Below are 19,203 nucleotides of genomic sequence, written 5' to 3'. Positions count from 1 at the left end.
TCAGGCAGTGCCAGGGGCAGGAGGTGGGATGGTGTGGATGTTTTTTGTTTTTGTTTTTGTTTTTCTCAATATCCTTGTTACCCCAACTGTGGTACAAAGTCACAGCCTTCTCTTGGCCTCTTTCCTTTCCTGTCCTTGCGCCTGTTCGAGGCTGTAGCTCTTCTGGCATTACTGGACCACCCACAATCCAATGTAGGATTTCAGGGAGAGAGAGTATTATTATTACTGGGAAGGAGCAGGTTCCTTGGGAGGTGGGGTTGAGGACTTGAAGTGTCTCCTTAGGAGGCGGCCAGGAGGAGGCCTTTTGCTGTGACTCCAGCTTAGATCAGCCAGCCAGACCCTGAGACTCCGTTGTTTTCACTTCTGACACACTTATCATAAGCCCAAACTTTTGGTAATGGTTTTTAAAATCCCAGATATCAGTTTTATTAGGATTATGTAAATGTCTATATCAAAGGAATTTATTTAAATATGAAACATGGGAACAACTGACTTCCACTGAGCAATGTGAAAATGTTAGTTACAGGTTCAGTACTTCCAAAGGAAGAACCCTCCAAACCCAAAAAAAAACCAAGTAAATATGAATTTGTATTTTTGAAGAATGTGAAATAATGGTGTTTGCTTAATTGCTCATTTTGTATAAGGTTAATATTGTACTTTACAAATCTGCTAAGAAGTGGAAATTTAACTTTTTGGAATTGAACAAAGCAATATTAAATACTAATGAAATCCTAATTAAATGCTTATTTAAATTTGGTAGTGTCAGTGGCATTTTTTCATTGTGATACTTTGTTCTAAGTCCTGCTCCCTCAGTCACGATGTGGGAAGTTTTTAAGAGCCAGATGAAGTAGCATCCAGTCTACTACTTAAATCACAACTGAGCTATTTCAGGTTGGAGGCTGAGCAGTGGCTTGGGTCTTTTAAGTAGACTGAGAGGCTTGTGCCTCCAACACAGAACTGAGAGTTCAGTGGCCAGGGGAAAGACAAAAGTTTCAGCTGCTGCCAATGTAGGGGACGGGGGGCACATGGGGTGGTATTGGGGATGGTGAATACACAGACTCAGATCCATTAAGGCAGTGTCTTGATCCCAAGTGATCAGCTCACTGGAGGGGGGGAAGATTTCCAAGTCATTTAGGATCATTAATTCTTGAGGAAGGTGAGTAGACAGGTTGAAACCTACCCTCCATCCTTTCACCATAGCAGCTCCCTCACTGGTCTGGAGCCACAGTAGTATATTCCTGGGCTCCCGCTGCAGAAGTTGCACAAATGCTCCAGAGAAAATTTTCTTTCTCTTCACCCCCTCCCCACTCTTAACTTTGGTAGGCCTCTAGGATGGTAACGTCACCCTTTTGTCATACCCCTTCCCAGCCTTCCCAGATTCTAAACATGGGAAGGGGAGGTTGGGAGGGGTGGTCAAGGCAAAGGGGCAGGTAAGACTATGGCTGAGGAGAAAGTACTAGATCAAAGTTAAAACTTTGGGCATTTTTGTTCAGGGAGATGATTTTAACTAGAATATTCCCTTCCCCCCAACCCCAGGCTATCTACTGGAATCATTATGTCATCTTGTTCCAAACCTGTCTCAGCTGTGGAGGACATCGCCATCTTTTTAGTCACCCCATTTCTGACTCATCCCACTCATCCAGTGCCTTCTCTCACCACCACCACCCTGGTTCATCCCCTCTTCCCTGTGTTCTAAGTATTTCATCTTCGTCCCATTCTTTTAAAAAGTCTTTTAGTGTCAGTTTAAAGCAGGTGATCATTCGTATAAGAACAAGGCAATACGGGGTGCTTTTTAGAGTGCAGAAGGCCCATTTATTAAGCATTTTCCTCCTCTCCCCGTTCACTCAAGCAAAACAAACGTCTCTATTGGCCACGTCCGGAAAGGCGCGTGCGTGCCATTTGCGAAGGAGCGACTGCAGCCGGCGGAAGGGCCGCGGCGCTTCCTCAGTGTGCGCTGCACCCGCCCGGTGGGAGGGCGCGAGGTGGCGGTGAAGTGCCTGCCCCCGCCATCCGCAGCCGGATCCGGGCCGCCCGCTGGGGTCGGGGCCCGAGCGTCCCGGCGAGGCCGGCCCTCACCGCGCGCCTGGGAAGCCTCGAGCCGGGCTCGGAAGTGACGGAAGACCAAGCCCCGCCCCCGAGGGGCTGACGGCCCAATGGGGAGGCGAGCTGGGGGCGGGGCTGAGCCGGAGGAGCCGCGGGCTGGGGGCGCCGCCCCGGAAACCCCGCGGCAGCCGCGAGCATGCGCAGTGGACGCCTCCGGGGTTCAGCCTTGGGCAAGTCTCAGCCGCCCAGCTGTCACCTCTTCGCCTCGGCTTCCTCACTGTACAATAATTACGAACACTTTTCACTCAGGTTGTTGGAAGGAGGAGGGAATATCGGTTAAGCGCTTAGCACGCGGTCAGGCCTCACCTGAAGCCCAGGGTCCGCCCGAGCTTCCGCGCCTGCGCACCCGGGCCCTACGAGGGCCTGCCCGCCTCGACCGCTCCACGGCAGAGGCGTCGCTGCCCCTTTAAGGCGGCGCCGGGGACGCTGACGTCACTTCCTCACGGAAGTGCTTACTGGCTCATGGGTCCGGTCCGCACGCCTCCGCCTACCTCGCTGGCAGCCGTGGAGGCCGCCGCCATGGGGTTGGGAGAGGGGCTGGCTTCCAGAGTGGGCTGTCTGCTGCCCTCGGGGCCCGGGGCCCGGCTCCTGCAGCTGCCCCGGGGTGTCGCCGATTCTCCCGCTGGTCAGGCCGCGGTTTTCAAGCGAGACGCGGAAGGTCAGGAAGGCGGGGGGGGGGGGGGGGGGGGGAGCCGTCTGGCCGCTGGGGGGCGCCCGCGCGGCCCTCAGGGGGCGGGGCGCGCATGCGCCGCTAGACTCCCGCTGGACGAAAGGGAACGCGCGCGGGGAGGCGGGGACTGCGAGCTGCGCAGGCGCGGCCGGGGGCGGGGCGGGGCCGCGCGCGGGTGAGCCGCCCCTCCGCCCGCGCCCACCTGCCGCGCTTCCCTTCCAGGCTGGGCCGAGGCGCTGGCGGCCGCGGTGGGCGCGCTCCGCGCGGGTGGGCTGGTGGCGGTGCCCACGGACACGCTGTACGGCGTGGCCTGCGCGGCCCGCTGCTCCGCCGCCGTCGGGGCGCTGTACGGCCTCAAGGGCCGCTGCCGGACCAAGCCGCTGGCCGTCTGCCTGGGCCGCGTGGCCGACGTCTACCGGTGAGTGTGGGGCCCCGGCGGCCCGGGCCCACGGGCGGGGGTCGTGCCATCCAGCCTTTACTGGTATCGCCAACAAGGGGCAGCTGCTGACCTCGAGAGGATCGACGCCTCAAAAGGAGCCAATTCTGGACAGATCAGAAGGCTGTTCAGAGATAAAGTAGCCTAGAAGTTCAGAGAAAGGATGGTCAGGTTTTTTAAGAAAGATTTTACTTGGAGTTTTACAATTATTTTTCCCCATTCTTGCTTCCCCCCCCCCCTCCACAGAAGGCATCCTGTTAGTCTTTACGTCGTTTCCATGGTATACGCCGATCTAAGTTGAATGTGGTGAGAGAGAAATCATAGCCTTAAGGAAGGAAAATAAAGTATGACGTAGTAAAATTACATAATGATATAATGGGGTTTTTTTCTAATTTGAAAAAGTTTGTTTCTAATTTGTTCAAACTCCACAGTTCTTTCTCTGGCTACAGATGGTATTCTCCGTTGTCCCTGATTGTTGCACTGATGGAATGAGCAAGCTTCAAGGTAGATCATCACCCCCGTGTTGCTCTTGGGGTGTGCAGTGTTTTCCTGGTTCTGCTCAGGAATAATCAGTTTTAGCAAAGGGTATTATGTAATGCTTGATACTGCTAAAAAAAATTTTTTTCAGTTTAGCTGTTTCTCCTGTCCAGTTTCACTGATTGAGAATTAGGGATTAGACTGTGGTTTCGCTGGTAGAAGGCACTTCTGCTGAAGAAACTCTTGGCATTACGGTTGGTACCGTTTCTGAATTTAGCCTTAGAGAGATCTTGAACTTTTAGAAGCCAAGTAACTTACCTACAGCTTGAACCTAAGTTGTCCTACCTTTTGGAACTTGGCTGTGTAGCTCCTGTACTCCTGCTTTCACATGACTGGATATCAGACATCCCTGACGCATTAAATTTCTGCAAAATTTATGTTTTTATGTGTGTGAAATGGATAGTTTTATGGGTGAGTGATTACTTTTAAGTACTTGATATGTGTAAAGCACAGTGCTGCTAAAAAGTGATGAACATACAAATAGAAGAATAAGACAGCCCTTAATGCTGGGGAGCTCACAATTATCTCCATCTTGTTGCTGTGGTAATGAGGAAGGCAGACCTCTTCTTCACAATGATTTCTTCCCTCAGTGAATGACTGTAAGGTCTGAGCGCTAGAGGCAAGTCTGATGGTTGGGTGGGGAGATACTATTCCCAGCACTCTTGGTATTGAGGGTCCTGGGCTTGATGCTTGATGCATCAGACTGAAGGGAGCTCATGATCAAAATGATGGTGGTGGCCTAATTTGCTGTGGCTTATTCTAACTCTTGTCTCCCATAGAGTGTTTTATTGCTTTAGCTAGATTGACTTGCTTGCTCTATGAATGGGAGTTGGTTGAAATTTGGGTTATTGGGTGGCCCCTTCTCCACAGGAGTTGCTTCCCCAATGATGACAATGAGAGCTGATGATAATAATAATAATAACAATCATTATTTTTTTTGATCATTTCTATCTCTTGTTCAATTAAGTGTACCTAGAGCAGTTCATGGCATTTCCTTCCAATCTTCTCTTTTTTTAAATGACAAAAACTTTATATTAAAGCTGAGTATCTATTTGGAACTTACTTTGGTATTCAACAGTGATAGATCAAAATAAAGTCTAAATTAAAACCTTTGAAAAATAAATCCACTTTATTTTTTATTTTAACATTAATTCACAGGAGCAGCTAGGTGGCATAATGGCTGGAGCACCAGCCCTGGAGTCAGAAGGACCCGAGTTCAAATCCAGCCTCAGACACTTAATAATTACCTAGCTGTGTCACCTTGGGCAAGTCACTTAACCCCATTGCCTTATTAAAAAAAAAACAAATAACATTAATTCACATTTGATCCTCAGAATAATACTTTATATAAAAAAGAATAATACTTTATAAAAGAAATGAGGATTTTAACTGTATTTTGAAGCATAGATAGGTTTCCAACAGTAGAAAAGTTGTTCCCAAATAAGCAGTGGGAGGAATAGAGGTACATAGCTGGGGGGAGAGGATAGGCTAGGCCATGTGTACCTCTAAAATATAAAGAGCCTGAAGTGACAGGCTAAGAGCTGGAGTCTGGGAAAGCCAAAACCCTAAAGGTTGAGGGCCAGAGAGGAATGTCATTAAAAAGAGTCAGGATTTAGGTGCCCCATTAGCCCTCATGTACTAAAGAGATGTGTAGTGGTAACTATGGCTGACCTGCAGTGACTGCTCCTCAAACGATAACTTCTCTTTTTTTCTTACTCAGATATTGCCAGGTGAGGGTCCCCCGAGAGCTCCTGGAAGACCTGCTGCCTGGTCCTGTGACCCTTGTGATGGAACGCTCAGGAGAGCTCAACAAGGACCTGAATCCTTTCACCCCAGTGAGTCACAAAACTGAAAAGTTCAATCGGTGAAAGAGAGTTACATCATCTCCTTTAAACCAGCTCTATACTGACCCCATTTTACAGATAAGTTTGTAGCAGACCTGGAACTAGAGCACAATCACATCTGGGCTTTTCCACTTTCCACTGCTCTCTGCTCCCTCATTTTCCTTCTGTTCAATTTTCTTTTAATGACTTGAGTTCTCATAGTTGCTTTTATTTTACCATTATCTTTTGGAAAGATTTTATTTATTTTGAGTTTTGCAATTTTTCCCCCAATCTTGCTTCCATCCCTCCACAGAAGTCAGTTTGCTAGTCTTTAGATCTAAGTTGAATGTGATGACAGAGAAATCATATTCTTATGGAAGAAACGTATAGTATGAGATACAGCAGAATTACATAATAAGACAAAATTTATTTTTTTAATTAAAGGTAATAGTCCTTGGTCTTTGTTCAAACTCCACAATTCTTTCTCAGGATAGAGATGGCATTCTCTGTCACAGATACGCCAAAATTGTGCCTGATTGTTGCCCTGTGTTGGTGTAAGCAAGCCCATTAAAGTTGATCATCATTCCCATGCTGCTGTTAGGGTGTACAATGTTCTTCTAGTTCTGCTCATCTTGCTCAGCATTGGTTCTTGCAAATCCTTCCAAGCTTCTCTGAATTTCCATCCCTCCTGAGTTCTAATAGTTGCTTTTATTAAGTTTTTGGACTTTCCTAGTTTCAAGCTTCTTGACTGAAGCATTCTCTTTACCATATAGCTTGTAGGTATTCGGATACCTGATCATGCCTTCATGAGAGAGTTGGCGCAGACATTCTCAGGACCCCTCGCCCTCACCAGTGCCAACATTAGTTCACAGCCCAGTTCATTGAATGTTAAGGTAAGTTTTGTCACTGTGCTCCCTCTTCTCTCCATCCCTATACCCCAAAATATCTGATTTCATTTCTGGCCACAGTGAGTCAGAGCTTGGAGAGAGTTCCAGACTAAGATGTGATTAGGTCCTCTTTCACTGGCTTTGTGACCACAAGAAAAGTCATTACTTCTCTTTTTTGATTAGAATCAAAGATCTAGAACTGGCAGGGACTTTTAAGAGGATATCTCATTCAATCCTTCAATTTTATAGGTAAAAAACCAGGTCTGTGGAGATTAAATGAGTTCTCCAAAGTGACAAAGGTAGTGAGTAGCAAGGCTGGAATTTGAATTCAGGTCTTGTAACTCCAAGTTCAACTTTTCTTTCTACTTTACCTTGAAACTTCTGTATATTCTTGTTGAAGGGGAAAGAAGCAAGGGGCAAAGCTGCATTAATACATCTGTTGTCTCTTTCCTTTCCACTCCCCCTCCACAAAATTTAATTGAAAAAAATTAAAGAAGGGGTGGCTAGGTGGCGCAGTGAATAAAGCACTGGCGCTGGAATCAGGAGTACCTGGGTTCAAATCCGGTCTCAGACACTTAATAATTACCTAGCTGTGTTGCCTTGGGCAAGCCACTTTAACCCCATTTGCCTTACCAAAAAAAAATGAAAAAAATTAAAGAGACCTTGCCTGAAGACCAGAATGACACCTCTGATAACTTACGCAGCATTCTGTACTGAAAGCTCACCTCCCCTCTGTGCAGAGGAGGAAAATATGTTTAGTCACCTGTCCTCTAAAGGGAGATTGGTCATTCAGTTTAATTTTTGTTCTGAAGTTTTTTAATGTTAATTCTCATCTATATCACAACTTCAGTCTGATAGCTTTTGTGACATTTGCACTCTTTAGGGATTAAGCCTTCTCCCCTCCCCTCTCTTCAGAGATAGGAAAATGAGAGCAGGGCTCACTGAAATAGTTCTAGTTCTATGCTAGTTTGGGCTGCTGCTATGGAGACCTGGAACCATTTTAGAGAGATATAACTACATGGTAGTGAGTATTTGTGTGTGGCAGCTTTAAGATGTTCCCTCACCAACTGGAATGTAAACCAGGGGGCCTGTTAGTGGGCCTGGCACTTTGGACTTAGACAGCTTTGGTTTTGATTCCATGTCATTAGAAGGTGTGTGCAGTGGTGAGTGTTCTCCAACCTCATTTGTGCTTTCTAGGAGTTCCAGGAACTCTGGCCTCAGCTGTCCTTAGTAGTTGATGGAGGGCCAATTGGAGATGTCAGAAGTCCTGAATGTCGACTCGGCTCCACTGTGGTAGACTTGTCAGTGCCTGGAAAGTACAGAGTTATTCGACCTGGATGGTATGGTTTTTCTTTGAGCACTGGTGGGAAAGGAGTGGGTTTTTTTTTTTTGTTTCTTTTCCTCCCCCCAAGTTAAAGGTAAAATTTATGACTTAGGAAATTCTGGTTGTGTAAGTCTTCAAGTCTTAACACATTGTCCTTTGTTGTTTTCTCTAGTGCACTGACACAGACTGCAGCCATCCTCCAGAAAAAATATGGCTTGGTTCCTTCCGAAGAGCCTTGTTCATGAACAGAGAGGAGATAACAAGGACTGAAGCTAGGCACTGTGTGTCTGTCAGTTGGTGTGACCTTGTTTAATGAGGTCTTGGGAGCTGTTTCTACATACTTCAGCCTCTTCAAGTCTTGGAGATCCTGAGAGAACCTCAGACTCCACTTGTCTGAACATTGATGGATTTTTTCCATTGGTTTGTTAGAAGAAGACATGATTACATTCAGTGTTTGTTTTTATAAGTTCCTGAGGATGGCCTTATTCTTACATTGAGTTAAGTGGTTACTTTTGGTGGTCTAAGCACTTCTAGAAGTTTGAGATCTGAAGAGTTCTCCCATCTGGGTCAAGGGTTTGGGACTGTAAATATTAGTTCCAGGTCACCAGTCTTGGGTTTTTTGCTTCTGGAGTTGGAACTAAAAGAAAACTAAAATCTCAAAAGACATTTTTTTTATGCTCTGCATTATAATTTGGGGGGCAGGGCCTGATTGCTGGTGGAGTTAACATTGATCAAATGCTTGGCCCAGTGTCTGATTCCTAGTGGGCCTCATATCAATGCTCATCCTCTTATCTGCAGGGATCAATGGCATTGTAAATGCCAGTAAGATTAACTGAATGAACCACAGAAACCAGGGGTGACTGTTCTCTCGGGCTCATCATCAGGGAGAGAAATCTGATAATGTCATTCTGGAAAGACTTTGAACCCAGGTTCAGTGAAAGACTGACTTTTGAGGCAAAATTTATTATATACAACCACTATTTATGAAGTATCTGCTGTGGTCCAGGAACTGGGAGGGACCAGAGATTCTGGATAAAGAAAAAAAGAAAATGTTATCTTCCCTTGAGGAAGTTTGGGGGGCTTCCAGTGTTTGTAGAGATAAAATGTACAATCCTGAAAATTGAGAGAGAAGGACCAGAAGTAAAGGAGAATGATATAAAATGAAAAATGGAAAGTTAAGTTAGAACTAGGTCATGCTGGACTTCCAGGCTAACTTGAAGAATCTAGATCATAGACAAAACAGGGAGCCACAAAGAATTTTAAGTAGGGGAATGATCTGTTTTAGGACTATCCATTTGGGAGGTGTGTGATGGAGATGAAAGTTGGAAGACCGATAGCTGAGATAGAAGGTTGGCAGGATCTGAGCTAAGAAGAATCGAATAAGCTCAGTGTTGGGAGTTAGGTGTGACCAGACTAACCTAAACAATTGATTGCATATGAAGATTGAGGAATAGGAAAAGAGCTAAGAATTCTAGGTTGGAAACATTCTTTTCTGGCATATTAAAGCCTTTGATGACTTAGTTTCTTGCTTTTTATTTCCGTCTTCCACCTGATTTTTTTTTTTTGTTTAGGTTTTTGCAAGGCAAATAGGGTTAAGTGGCTTGTCCAAGGTCACACAGCTAGGCAATTATTAAGTGTCTGAGACTGGATTTGAACCCAAGTACTCCTGACTCCAGGGCTGGTGCTTTATCCACTGCGCCACCTAGCCATCCCCCACCAGATTCTTTTCACATACTCTGCAAGTCCAGTGACAACTGGCCAGTTTTTTGTACTTTAGTTGCAACTCTTGTCTCTGGACTCATGAGTCCAGAAAACTCATGTTTTCTCATGCCTGGAATCCATTCCTTCACCCCCAGTCTCCTGACTTACTTCAAGTCTCAGCTGATACCCCAACCTTCTACACAAGAGTCTTTTCATGCTCCCCTGTAATCCTAGGGCCCTACTACTGAGATCATCTCCAGGTTGCCCAGTACATCTTGTTTGTATATGTCTCTTCCATTAGACTGAGCTCCTGGAGAACAGAGACTATTTTTTTCCCTTTCATATCCCCAATAAACAGTATCTGGCATATAAGTGCTTAGGAAATGATTGTTGATGGCCACAGTTGTGGTGCTGGCAAGAGGGATGGGTTTGGGGTGAAATGAGTTACATTTTGATCATATTGCACTTTGAGATACCCTTAGAAACTTGAAGGGGAAAGGTATCCAATAATCCTATAGGAAAGATTAGGACTGAACAGTTAGATTTAGGAATTTTATCTGCTGAGGATGAGAGGTCATGCGTGGGAAAACTGAAGTGTGGAAAGGAGGGGGCAGCTATGTGGTCCAGTGAGTAGGACCCCTGCCCTGGAAACACTTGACGTTTACTAGTTATGTGACCCTGGGCAAGTTCCCTATAATTGCCTAGCTGAAAAAAAAAAGTGGTAGGGAGCTATTGGAAGGAGTAATGGATAAAGAGAGATGGATGTTGAGAGTAAGAGGGAGGGAGTGCCTGGAGAGGGCAAGCTCCTGGAGAAGATGCAGGGAGGGGTGAAAGGAAGGACCACTCCTAGAGTGTAGAGAAAAAGACAAAACAAAGAATTATGTTGATTATTTTTCAGGTGTGAAATAAAGAGGGGGAGCTTATGACAGATGACTGATTTTTTTTCCCTTGTAAAGTAGGAGGACTGACTGGGTGTCAGGAGTGTTGGGGGCTTGCAAAAGCAATTGACACTGTTGAACAAGAGCAAAATTGGGAAAGGATCACTGCCACATGATTTGTAACAGGAATAGATTTTTTTGATCCCAGCAATATCCCATCTCCCTAGGTATGAATGCCACAGCCATATTGATGATTGGAATTGAAGTATTTTCAATTGGATGCCAGTTGAGCTCTAATACAGTTCAGTAGAAAGAATGACCTAGTTGGGGGATGCCAGGGTTCCTATCCTTCCTCTGGCACTTGATCCTTTTGTGAATAACTTCCTGTTAATGAACCTGTTTCCTCTAGAGTATAATGAAAACACGAGTTTATCTAAAGTGCTTCCTTCAGAGTAGTGAGATTCAAATGGTAATGAATGTAAAATTTTTGCCTACCTTGAAGAGCTCCATAAATGTCAGTCATTACATTTCTCACCAGGGGTAGCCAGGGAGACCTCTTGGCACCCAACTTTCTTGGAGATCCTCCTAGGTGATGCAGTCATTTACTGGTAACTTAAAGGAGTCTAGAATGTTCTGCTTCCCTGCCTCCTGCCAATTCCCTGGTTTGCCCCCACCTAAAGGGGGTGAAAAGGGGGTATATTGTAGTAAAAAAGGTTTGGGGGGAGGGAGGGAAGGAAAAGGAATATTATAATAATAACAAAGCACTTATCTAGTCCCTTCCTTGGGCTAGGCTTTGTCCAAAGTAGTTTTTACAAGTAAGTACCTCATTTGTTCCTCACCCTTAAAGGTAGATGCTATTATGTTATTCCTATTTGTCAGTTGAAGAAATGGGCTCATAGGAATGATTTATCTGGAGTCACATAGTAAGTAAACCTGGATTAGAAGTCAAGTCTGACTGACTCCAGACAGTGTTTTGACTGCTATGCCACCAGCTGCCACGCAGTAGAAAATAGGAAGACCTGGGTCTGAGTTCTGGCTTTGCCAGCAGTAACTCCCTCTTACCTTGGATTTGTGAATTCCCCTTTCAGGACATAGCTTCCCACCTGCAAAGTGGAACTGAACTAGATAGATCAATGAGGGTCCTTGCCACTCTAGATTTAAGGAACATTTATGACTAGAAAAGAGAGCACTTGACATTTATTCAATTAATACAAATCACAGTAGCACTGAAAAGTGGCTCTACTGGGTGGGGTTCATTACTTCAATTTTTGCAAACGAGGATGTGTAAGGTGGAGGCATCCAAAAGAACCAATGCTATCTCTTTCCCTATTGTCCCATCTGCCAGCCAGGTGAATCCCCTGAATAACAGGTTTTGTTTTGTTGCTAAAGAGGAGTTTTGGGTCATTTAGGCTCGTAATTCAGGGTACCAGAAGCAAGACAGGACTCCCTATAATTCATCCCCAGACTCAGTAAACTTCAGGAAAGGAAAATCCCCCAGCTTTGCCCCAACCTATAAGAAGAGCTTGCTGAGTAGGGCTGGTTGATTGCTCAGATGCCTTTTTACCCTGATTTCTACCCTTTAGTCATACTTTGAATTTTCCTTTTGAAAATATTTGGAAAAACTTCTTGCAGAGGCAGACTGATTTCCACTTCTATCCTCAGGGAGAATAGAGCAAGGCATAAAGTGGGGCATGAAAAAGTGATTGGATGCATGCTGAGCCCCAACCCTACTCTCACTGTTTTGGGAGTAGAGCTGCTGTTTGTGAAATACCACAGATAACTCCCCTGTTTTATGCTGACCTACTGTAGCGCAAAGTTCAATCTAGAAAGGATTTTAGAGATTTACTGAATGTTATAATGCTGGGTCACTGGTCCATATACCTGTAAGAGTGTGTCTGTTCTCCCCCCCACCCAGCTTCTTCTGAGTGGACTGGTCTTTGCTACCCAAGGAGCTTGCTTCTTCCATTCTCCACATCTGGCCTAGTCACAAAAGGCAACACCCAGGAGCACCAGCATTCCCAGCTGAGAGATGGTTTCTGTGGCCTCATTCAATGGAGCCACAGTATGACTTCAGATTTCTGGGACTTGAGTGGTTCCTCAACTTTCCTTACTTGAGTCTGCAGATTCAATCACATCAACCATTGTTCCTTCTCCTTAATGAAATGCTCAGCCCAACGTCGAGTCAGCTGCAGGTACAAATTAGGTTGATGGGGCAGGTAGTCCAGGTAGAGGCGGGTGAGGGTCTTCTTAGGGATGGCCTTCTCGATCTGGGTCCCTTCATGCCATTCATTAAAGGAAGTGATGGAGACAATCTCTGGCCTTACCGTGAGGGCTGCCTGTAGGGCTGTCTCATAGTACTTGCCATTGACTCGATTCCGGGTATTGTGGTTGTTCCAGGGCCTAATGCTAGTGTCAATATAGCCAGGTCCCACACTAGGAATGAACATCAGATTGTTGGCATCACAGAAAGTCTTGACAGCTTTCCAGTTCTGGTGGGAGGAGCCAAAGGAGAATCCATTGGAGGCAAAGTATGTGTACATGCCATCGAAGCCAGCAGATAAGATATCACGCTTGTGTGCCTCTTCCACCAGCAGAGCAATGAACACCCCATCGTAGGGAGTGTTCCTAAGGGAGTGGGATCCTGAGGGAGTGAGGAGGTGGGCCCAAGCATCAGGGGGAGTAAGGTAGGAATCATAAATGTAGAAGAGGGGCAGGTTCTTGCCAATGCTGTTTTTGTAGCGATAAAATGCGCCATGGGATCCATACCTGAAAGGGGGGGGGGGAGGCAACACAGAAAACTTAAAATCTCAAGAGCCCAATCTGTGAACCTGTGGCATCATGGCTAGGACAGTCCTAGAATCTGTTCTACACCTGGACTTTGTGGCCTTAAAAAAATTTTTAATAATTATTTCAATATAATTGGTTTCCTCTGTGATTGTGTGCATTTTAGGTATTTAAATATGTGACTGAAAAAGGACCTGTAGACTTTACAAGACTGTCTAAGAGGTCCTGGACACAAAACAAGATGAGAAACCCCAATTCTAGAATCGAGTCTAGTTGGATCATGCAAACCTCTCCCCCTCCAGTCCCCAAAGTGCTCTAACCAGATCCCTTTGATGTTGGAACATTTGTACTTCTCACATTCCAAACCCTCATCCTGGGACACTGTCACTCCCACCCTAGCATAAATCGTTTGTTAATGGGGTTCTTTTGCTCAGACCCAAGGAAGTCCCCATTCTGTGCTCAGCCCATCCAAAATCTTACGTATCAATGATGTACTTGACGTTGTCATGAAGCGTCTGGTCATCCCGACCCTTATAGGGCTGTATGTGAAAGGCCACCTGCCACAGATTTAGAAAAAAAAAGTCTTGAGTTGTGAAATGTCCCTAGGCCCTGCCTATCTGCCCCACTTGGAGTGAGCAGCCCAAAAAGTGAGGATATATTACTACCTCCCCTCCCAATTGAGGAGAGAAGCTATCCTTTACTAGAAGAATTGGACCTGACGTACCCACAAACTTCTGGTAGCAATAGTGGCTACTTGTTGGAACATAGGAGGCAAAGAGGTAATGGGGGGCAAAAAGCACTGGCTTTGGAGTCAGACCTGGCTTCAAGTCTAACAGCCTACCTTCTGTGATTTTGGGCAACTCATTTAGGTCCTTGGGATTGGCTCTAAATTAGATGCAGGGACTGGTTGATGGCTGAAGTTATTCCAGCCCCCAAACCTATGGTTTTTATGATTTCAGTTCAGGTTCTATCTCATTTACTGGATGTGTGATCTTATGAAACTCACAATCCCTCTATGCTTTGCACCTAGCAGATATTTAGTAGAAGTGGGTAGGTGGTACAGTGGATACAGACAGGAAGAATGGAATTCAAGTCCAACCTCAAGACACCAGTTATATGATCCTAGGCAAGTGAGCCACCCAACTTCTGTCTCAGTTTCCTCATCTGTAAAATGAGGATCATAACAGCACCTACCTCTGAGGGATATGAAGATAAAATATTTGCAAAGCACATGCTTAAAGTGCTACATAAACACTAGCTATTAATAAACACCTTGAACAGAATAGTTTCCTCATCTGTTAAATGGAGGTGATAATACTTACATAGGACTGTTTTCCCCACTGCTGGAACTTTACCTCTGAAATTACCTTCCATTTACCCTGCATCTATCTTGAATATAAGTAATTTGCATGTTATCACCCTCATAAGAATGCAACCCCGGGGGCTGAGTTTTGCATTTTCTTATATCACCAGTGCTAAGGGGTAATGGCATATGGTAAATCCTTAATAAATGTTTGTTGATTGTCACTCAAATATCTTCAATTTAAGGTTTCCTTATCTGTTCAATAAGGATGATCATCCCTATACTAGTTGTTACAAGGGGTTGTTGTGAGGACCAAATGGTATAAATGAAAGTGTTTTGCAAACCAAAAAGCATTATATAAATGTTAATTCAATTGAATCAGCACTTGTTAAGTGATAGGCACAAGAAGGCAACTTATAAAATGTAAATAGGTAAGAAAAATACAAGGTAATTTGAAAGGAAAGAAAAAGTTACAATTGGGGTTCAGGAAATGATGCCTTAGCTTAGTCTTGGAAAAAGGAGGTCAGTCCTATGCAAACTTCATAGTCTTCAAGCTGGAAGGGGCCTTACCTTTGAGAACATCTAGTTCAATTCTTTTCCTTTTACAAATGAACTAAGAGCTTCTGGGACCCCAGTATACCAGAGCATCTTTAAATTCTCAATGGTTGACTCTTAAAGAGAACTAGTTACCGCCTGAAAATTGACTGGATACATGGGAAAGGTCCAAGATAATTATATCCCAACAAACACAGGAGTCATGTTTCCCACCCACATCACAAAGCTAGAAAGTACTCACCTAGGTGGGCCTTGCTTAGAGCAAGGAAGGAAAGGGACTTCTCCATGTCCTCCCCCTTAACTTAGATTTACTTACCTTGATGCTGTACTGATGTGCAGTATCAAGAATAGCAGGGACTAGATCATCTGAGGGTTCTCCATTGTCATCAGCCATGCCTGGTGGGTACCAGGACAGGACCAGGACCCCTATGACACAAAATAGCAAAAACGGCCCAATTTAAACAGCATTTTCCTTACAGCAATCCCATGAGTGCAGATACTTTTGATCCCATTTTATAGATTGGAAACATGAACCTCAGGGAGCAGAAGTAATTTGCCTAAATTATATAGCCAATAAGCATAAGATCCAGGTCTTGAACCAAAATTTGACTTCTAGGACAAGTGATCTATTAACAAGGCTGCTGGGGAATAGTTCCAGGCCCAACTTCCTTGTCCTACTTACATAAATATAAATTTTAATTAGAATATCAAACAAGTCAGCCCATAACTTTACAGGAATGTTTCTGAGAAATCTGAATGAAGTCAAGACTATTCTGATTCACTTCATTCAGGAGAATTTAATAAATTAATGTTCCCTTTAAAAGATGCTGTAGCCCTGGCGCTGTCCAGAGGTTGTGGTGCTGAAACCTCAACAGTGAGGGAGGGGGATAAAAACTGTCCCTCGGGTGAGCAGAAATACAAGTCAGTCCCATAACCCAGAAGACCATCTATGAATAAAAAGGGAAAAAATGAGACAAATCTCATGTTTGGCAATCCAAACTTTTTTTTTTCCTTTGAGAGAAAGCTTGTTTTTCTGTTGGTTTTTTAGTGGAAAAAAAAGGCAAGGAAAAGTCTACTAATGAATCCTGAAATAATAGCCTCCCTCCACTCCAAGGGATCTTTGGAGCCAACACAGGATCTGGGTGGACCACCAGAGAACCACCTCTCAGTGTCTGAGACGCAAGAATTTCCCTTCTCTCCAAAGTTAATTTCATTAAGGACCCCAAAACAAGTGCCACTAAGAGCAGGCCAGGAATCACTCATTCTCAGAGAATAATATTCTTTCTCAAATGGCCACATTGTGTGCCTATATTAGAGCAGCAAAGGAAGGAGGTCATTCAGAGCTACAGGACTACTGGGATTCTCCATTCCCCCGTCTTTGTGAACACCCACACCCTTTCAGGGAACTCAAAGAAGTCTCCATCTTGTTATTGAGGCTGCTGCGATTGCTTAAATGAGCCTGCAGCCCCTGTCACCTCCCCTTGCCTGAGATCTCAAGCAGAAAATGAAGACTCCATTAGCACAGTCTCTATTGGGCTTGGATTTACTTTCTTCCCCAGCCCAATTTAGTCTGTCAATCAGGGTTCCGACTAAAGGTTTTGAATTCTACTCCCCCCCCCCAATATATTTTTGTTTCTAATAAATTAAGAATAATTTGTTCGTTTTCCAAAATGGACAGATCCTGAGTAGGACCCTGCATATACGCTGAACTGCCTCTCCTGTGTCCCTGATTCAGAGATAATGTCTGGGATCAGGGAGGGAGGGCATGGCTCCCAGTTTAGCTGTACCCGGAGGGTGGGGGTAATGGCTTACTGGGCAGCATCATATACTGAAAACACTGAATTTAAGGGAGAACAACTTGCTGAATCATGGTTCTGCTCCTTACTACTTGTGTGACCTTGGGCAGATCAATTGGCTCTTCTAGACCTCAGTGTTCTCATCTGTAAAATGAAGGTTTGGGGATTTGGGGGGAATAGTGGCTTGGGTGATGATAAGATATTACATGGGGCAGGGGCAACCTTAGCTGGAACCCATGGGACGGTCCTTTGTGTATGGTATGGGGGTGGAGGTGATGGGGTGGAGGAAGCCCTGGGAAAGAGTCCTTACCGATGGCCGCAGCTTTGAGTTGGTTCATATGCTCCCGCAAGACCTCGGGATCCCTGGAGCTGTAGGGTCCTAGCTCCGGGTAGAAGCTGGAGCCCAAGTCATCCGGGGGGCTATGGCGGCCCTTGGGGTAACTGGCGGACACTTTGGGGTCCCAGTGAGGCACCATAACGTGGTCCCAGTGCACATAGCGGCCCTCCCGGCCCCGCGGGCTGCCATACCACGAATAGTAGAAGACGTGCAGGTCTGAGTACACGGGCGGGCCAGCTCCCGGGGCCGGGACCGGGGCCGGGGCCGGGCTGGGGCCCGCAGCTGTGCGCGGCGGCGCCGGAGGCGGCGGCGGCGGGGCCCGGGCAGCCTCCGCCTCCGCTGCCGGGGGCCCCGCGGGCACCGGGGCCCGGCGCTCGAATGGGCCCAGCTCCAGCCCCGGGCCGAGCTCCTGGAGCCCATCGGGCGCCTTCAGTGTGCGCAGCCCCATGAGGGTGCCGAAGGCGAAGAGCAGGACGAGGAAGAGCGCGATGCACGCGCGGCGCCGCCGCCGGGCCATGGCCTCCCTCGGGCTCAGCCCCGCTGCCAAGCTAGCCCCCGGCCGCGCTCCGGGGCCTTTCCCGCTTAGCCATGGCCCGGCGGGCCCGGCCCCGGCCCCGGCAGCCCCTCAGCCGCCCGCGCCGCACTTGGACTCGCACGCGGCCTGCGTCCCACAGAGACGACTTCTCCTCGATCCCAGGCTTAAAAAGGGGGGGGGGGGGGAGGAAAAAAGATCACACAATCGACTCCTCCCGGCCGGTCCCTGCAGTGCGGGCGGGCCCCGCACACAGAGAATGCAGGCGGTTTGAACCATGTTGCTCAGGGCTTTGGGGGTGGGCTTGGGGGAGGCGGAGAATCAAAGCAAAATGCAGCCGCCGTCCGTGCGGGGCTGCGCGGATCGACAATCCCAGATCCGAGCCATATTTTATTTATTCTGCGATCCTGCTTCTTTAGGGTCAATACGATAGAAGGAAAGACCACCTGGAAATCTAGGGAGGTCCCCCCTCCTCCGCGCCCTGGTGCCGCATGGAAAGGCCCGAGCTGCTACTTGAGGGGCAGTCTTCTCCATCGCTGGTGTCCCGGCCCGACACAGCTCCGCCTGCAAGGAGCCTTCAGGACTGGCTTTACTCTTCCTTAAGGCAACTGTTGCAAATCAGATTTGGGGGTCCAACTCCCAACCATACACTGTTCAGAACTCTCAGCTGTGGGTTCCTCCATGTATCCCTAAAATGGGCTCTTACCATCCCTCCCCAACCCCTGAACCCACCGCATCTAAGCCCTTAGATGCCTCACTGAGGTGGACTCTGGCCCAGAGGTGGACTCCTTGGCCTCTCCCGGCTTCACCAAACCGCTTCACTGCCTCAGAGGAGTTAGACACAGCACCCTATCTGTTCTATCCTCTTTATCCATAGACTGATTATTTTTTTTTTAGGTTTTTGCAAGGCAATGGAGTTAAGTGACTTGCCCAAGGCCACACAGCTAGGTAATGATTAAGTGTCTGAGGTCGAATTTGAACTCAGGTCCTCCTGACTCCAGGGCCACTGCTCTATCCACTTCACTACCTTAGCCGCCCCTATAGACTGATTTCTACAGACAAAAAAAAAACTGTATTCAAAAGTATCCTTCAACAACCCACAAGCCAGGGACCCATTCAAATCATTTTTAGTACATTTTTTTTGGTCGAGGGAGGGGTCGGGACTAGATTTCATCAGGGTAGGGAACTTCCTAATCTAATGCAGGTAGACACTGAGCAGATCTCGGGGCTTCCTGCCTGGAGCTCAACTCCAAGTCCACTCCGCCTCGCCCCCCCCTTCATTCACTGCCTTACCTTTGTTTGGTAGGTTATAGAATGGTGTTAGATCATTTGCATTTTACATATTAGGGAAATTACTTAGTCAATGAAGAACAGGTAATAAATTTCACACACACAGAGTCAGTCTCTCTCTCTCTCCAATTAGATAATTTGTTTTTTTTTGTTTTTGTTTTTGTTTTTTTTTGCAAGGTAATGGGGATAAGTGGCTTGCCCAAGGCCACCCAGCTAGGTAATTATTAAGTGTCTGAAGCTGGATTTG

At 46.4% G+C, this 19,203-nt stretch overlaps 2 protein-coding genes across 2 annotated transcripts; one reads left to right on the top strand and one right to left on the bottom strand.

Annotated features, from left to right (window-relative positions):
• Nucleotides 1-2,244: 2,244 nt before the first annotated feature.
• On the top strand, nucleotides 2,245-8,446 carry YRDC (yrdC N6-threonylcarbamoyltransferase domain containing). Its single transcript, XM_074217572.1, has 6 exons — nucleotides 2,245-2,761; nucleotides 2,996-3,191; nucleotides 5,467-5,581; nucleotides 6,343-6,462; nucleotides 7,654-7,796; nucleotides 7,953-8,446. Exons 1-6 carry the CDS (start codon nucleotides 2,566-2,568, stop codon nucleotides 8,023-8,025), a joined length of 843 nt encoding a protein of 280 aa, XP_074073673.1. The 5' UTR covers nucleotides 2,245-2,565; the 3' UTR covers nucleotides 8,026-8,446.
• On the bottom strand, nucleotides 5,673-17,651 carry MANEAL (mannosidase endo-alpha like). Its single transcript, XM_074217571.1, has 4 exons — nucleotides 17,108-17,651; nucleotides 15,318-15,427; nucleotides 13,624-13,700; nucleotides 5,673-13,125 (listed from the first exon to the last, which is right to left on the bottom strand). Exons 1-4 carry the CDS (start codon nucleotides 17,649-17,651, stop codon nucleotides 12,489-12,491), a joined length of 1,368 nt encoding a protein of 455 aa, XP_074073672.1. The 3' UTR covers nucleotides 5,673-12,488.
• Nucleotides 17,652-19,203: the final 1,552 nt, after the last annotated feature.

The sequence above is a fragment of the Macrotis lagotis genome, chromosome 1, assembly GCF_037893015.1.
Source record: "Macrotis lagotis isolate mMagLag1 chromosome 1, bilby.v1.9.chrom.fasta, whole genome shotgun sequence".
Taxonomy (NCBI): domain Eukaryota; kingdom Metazoa; phylum Chordata; class Mammalia; order Peramelemorphia; family Peramelidae; genus Macrotis; species Macrotis lagotis.
This window is presented reverse-complemented; position numbering and strand designations above follow the sequence as displayed.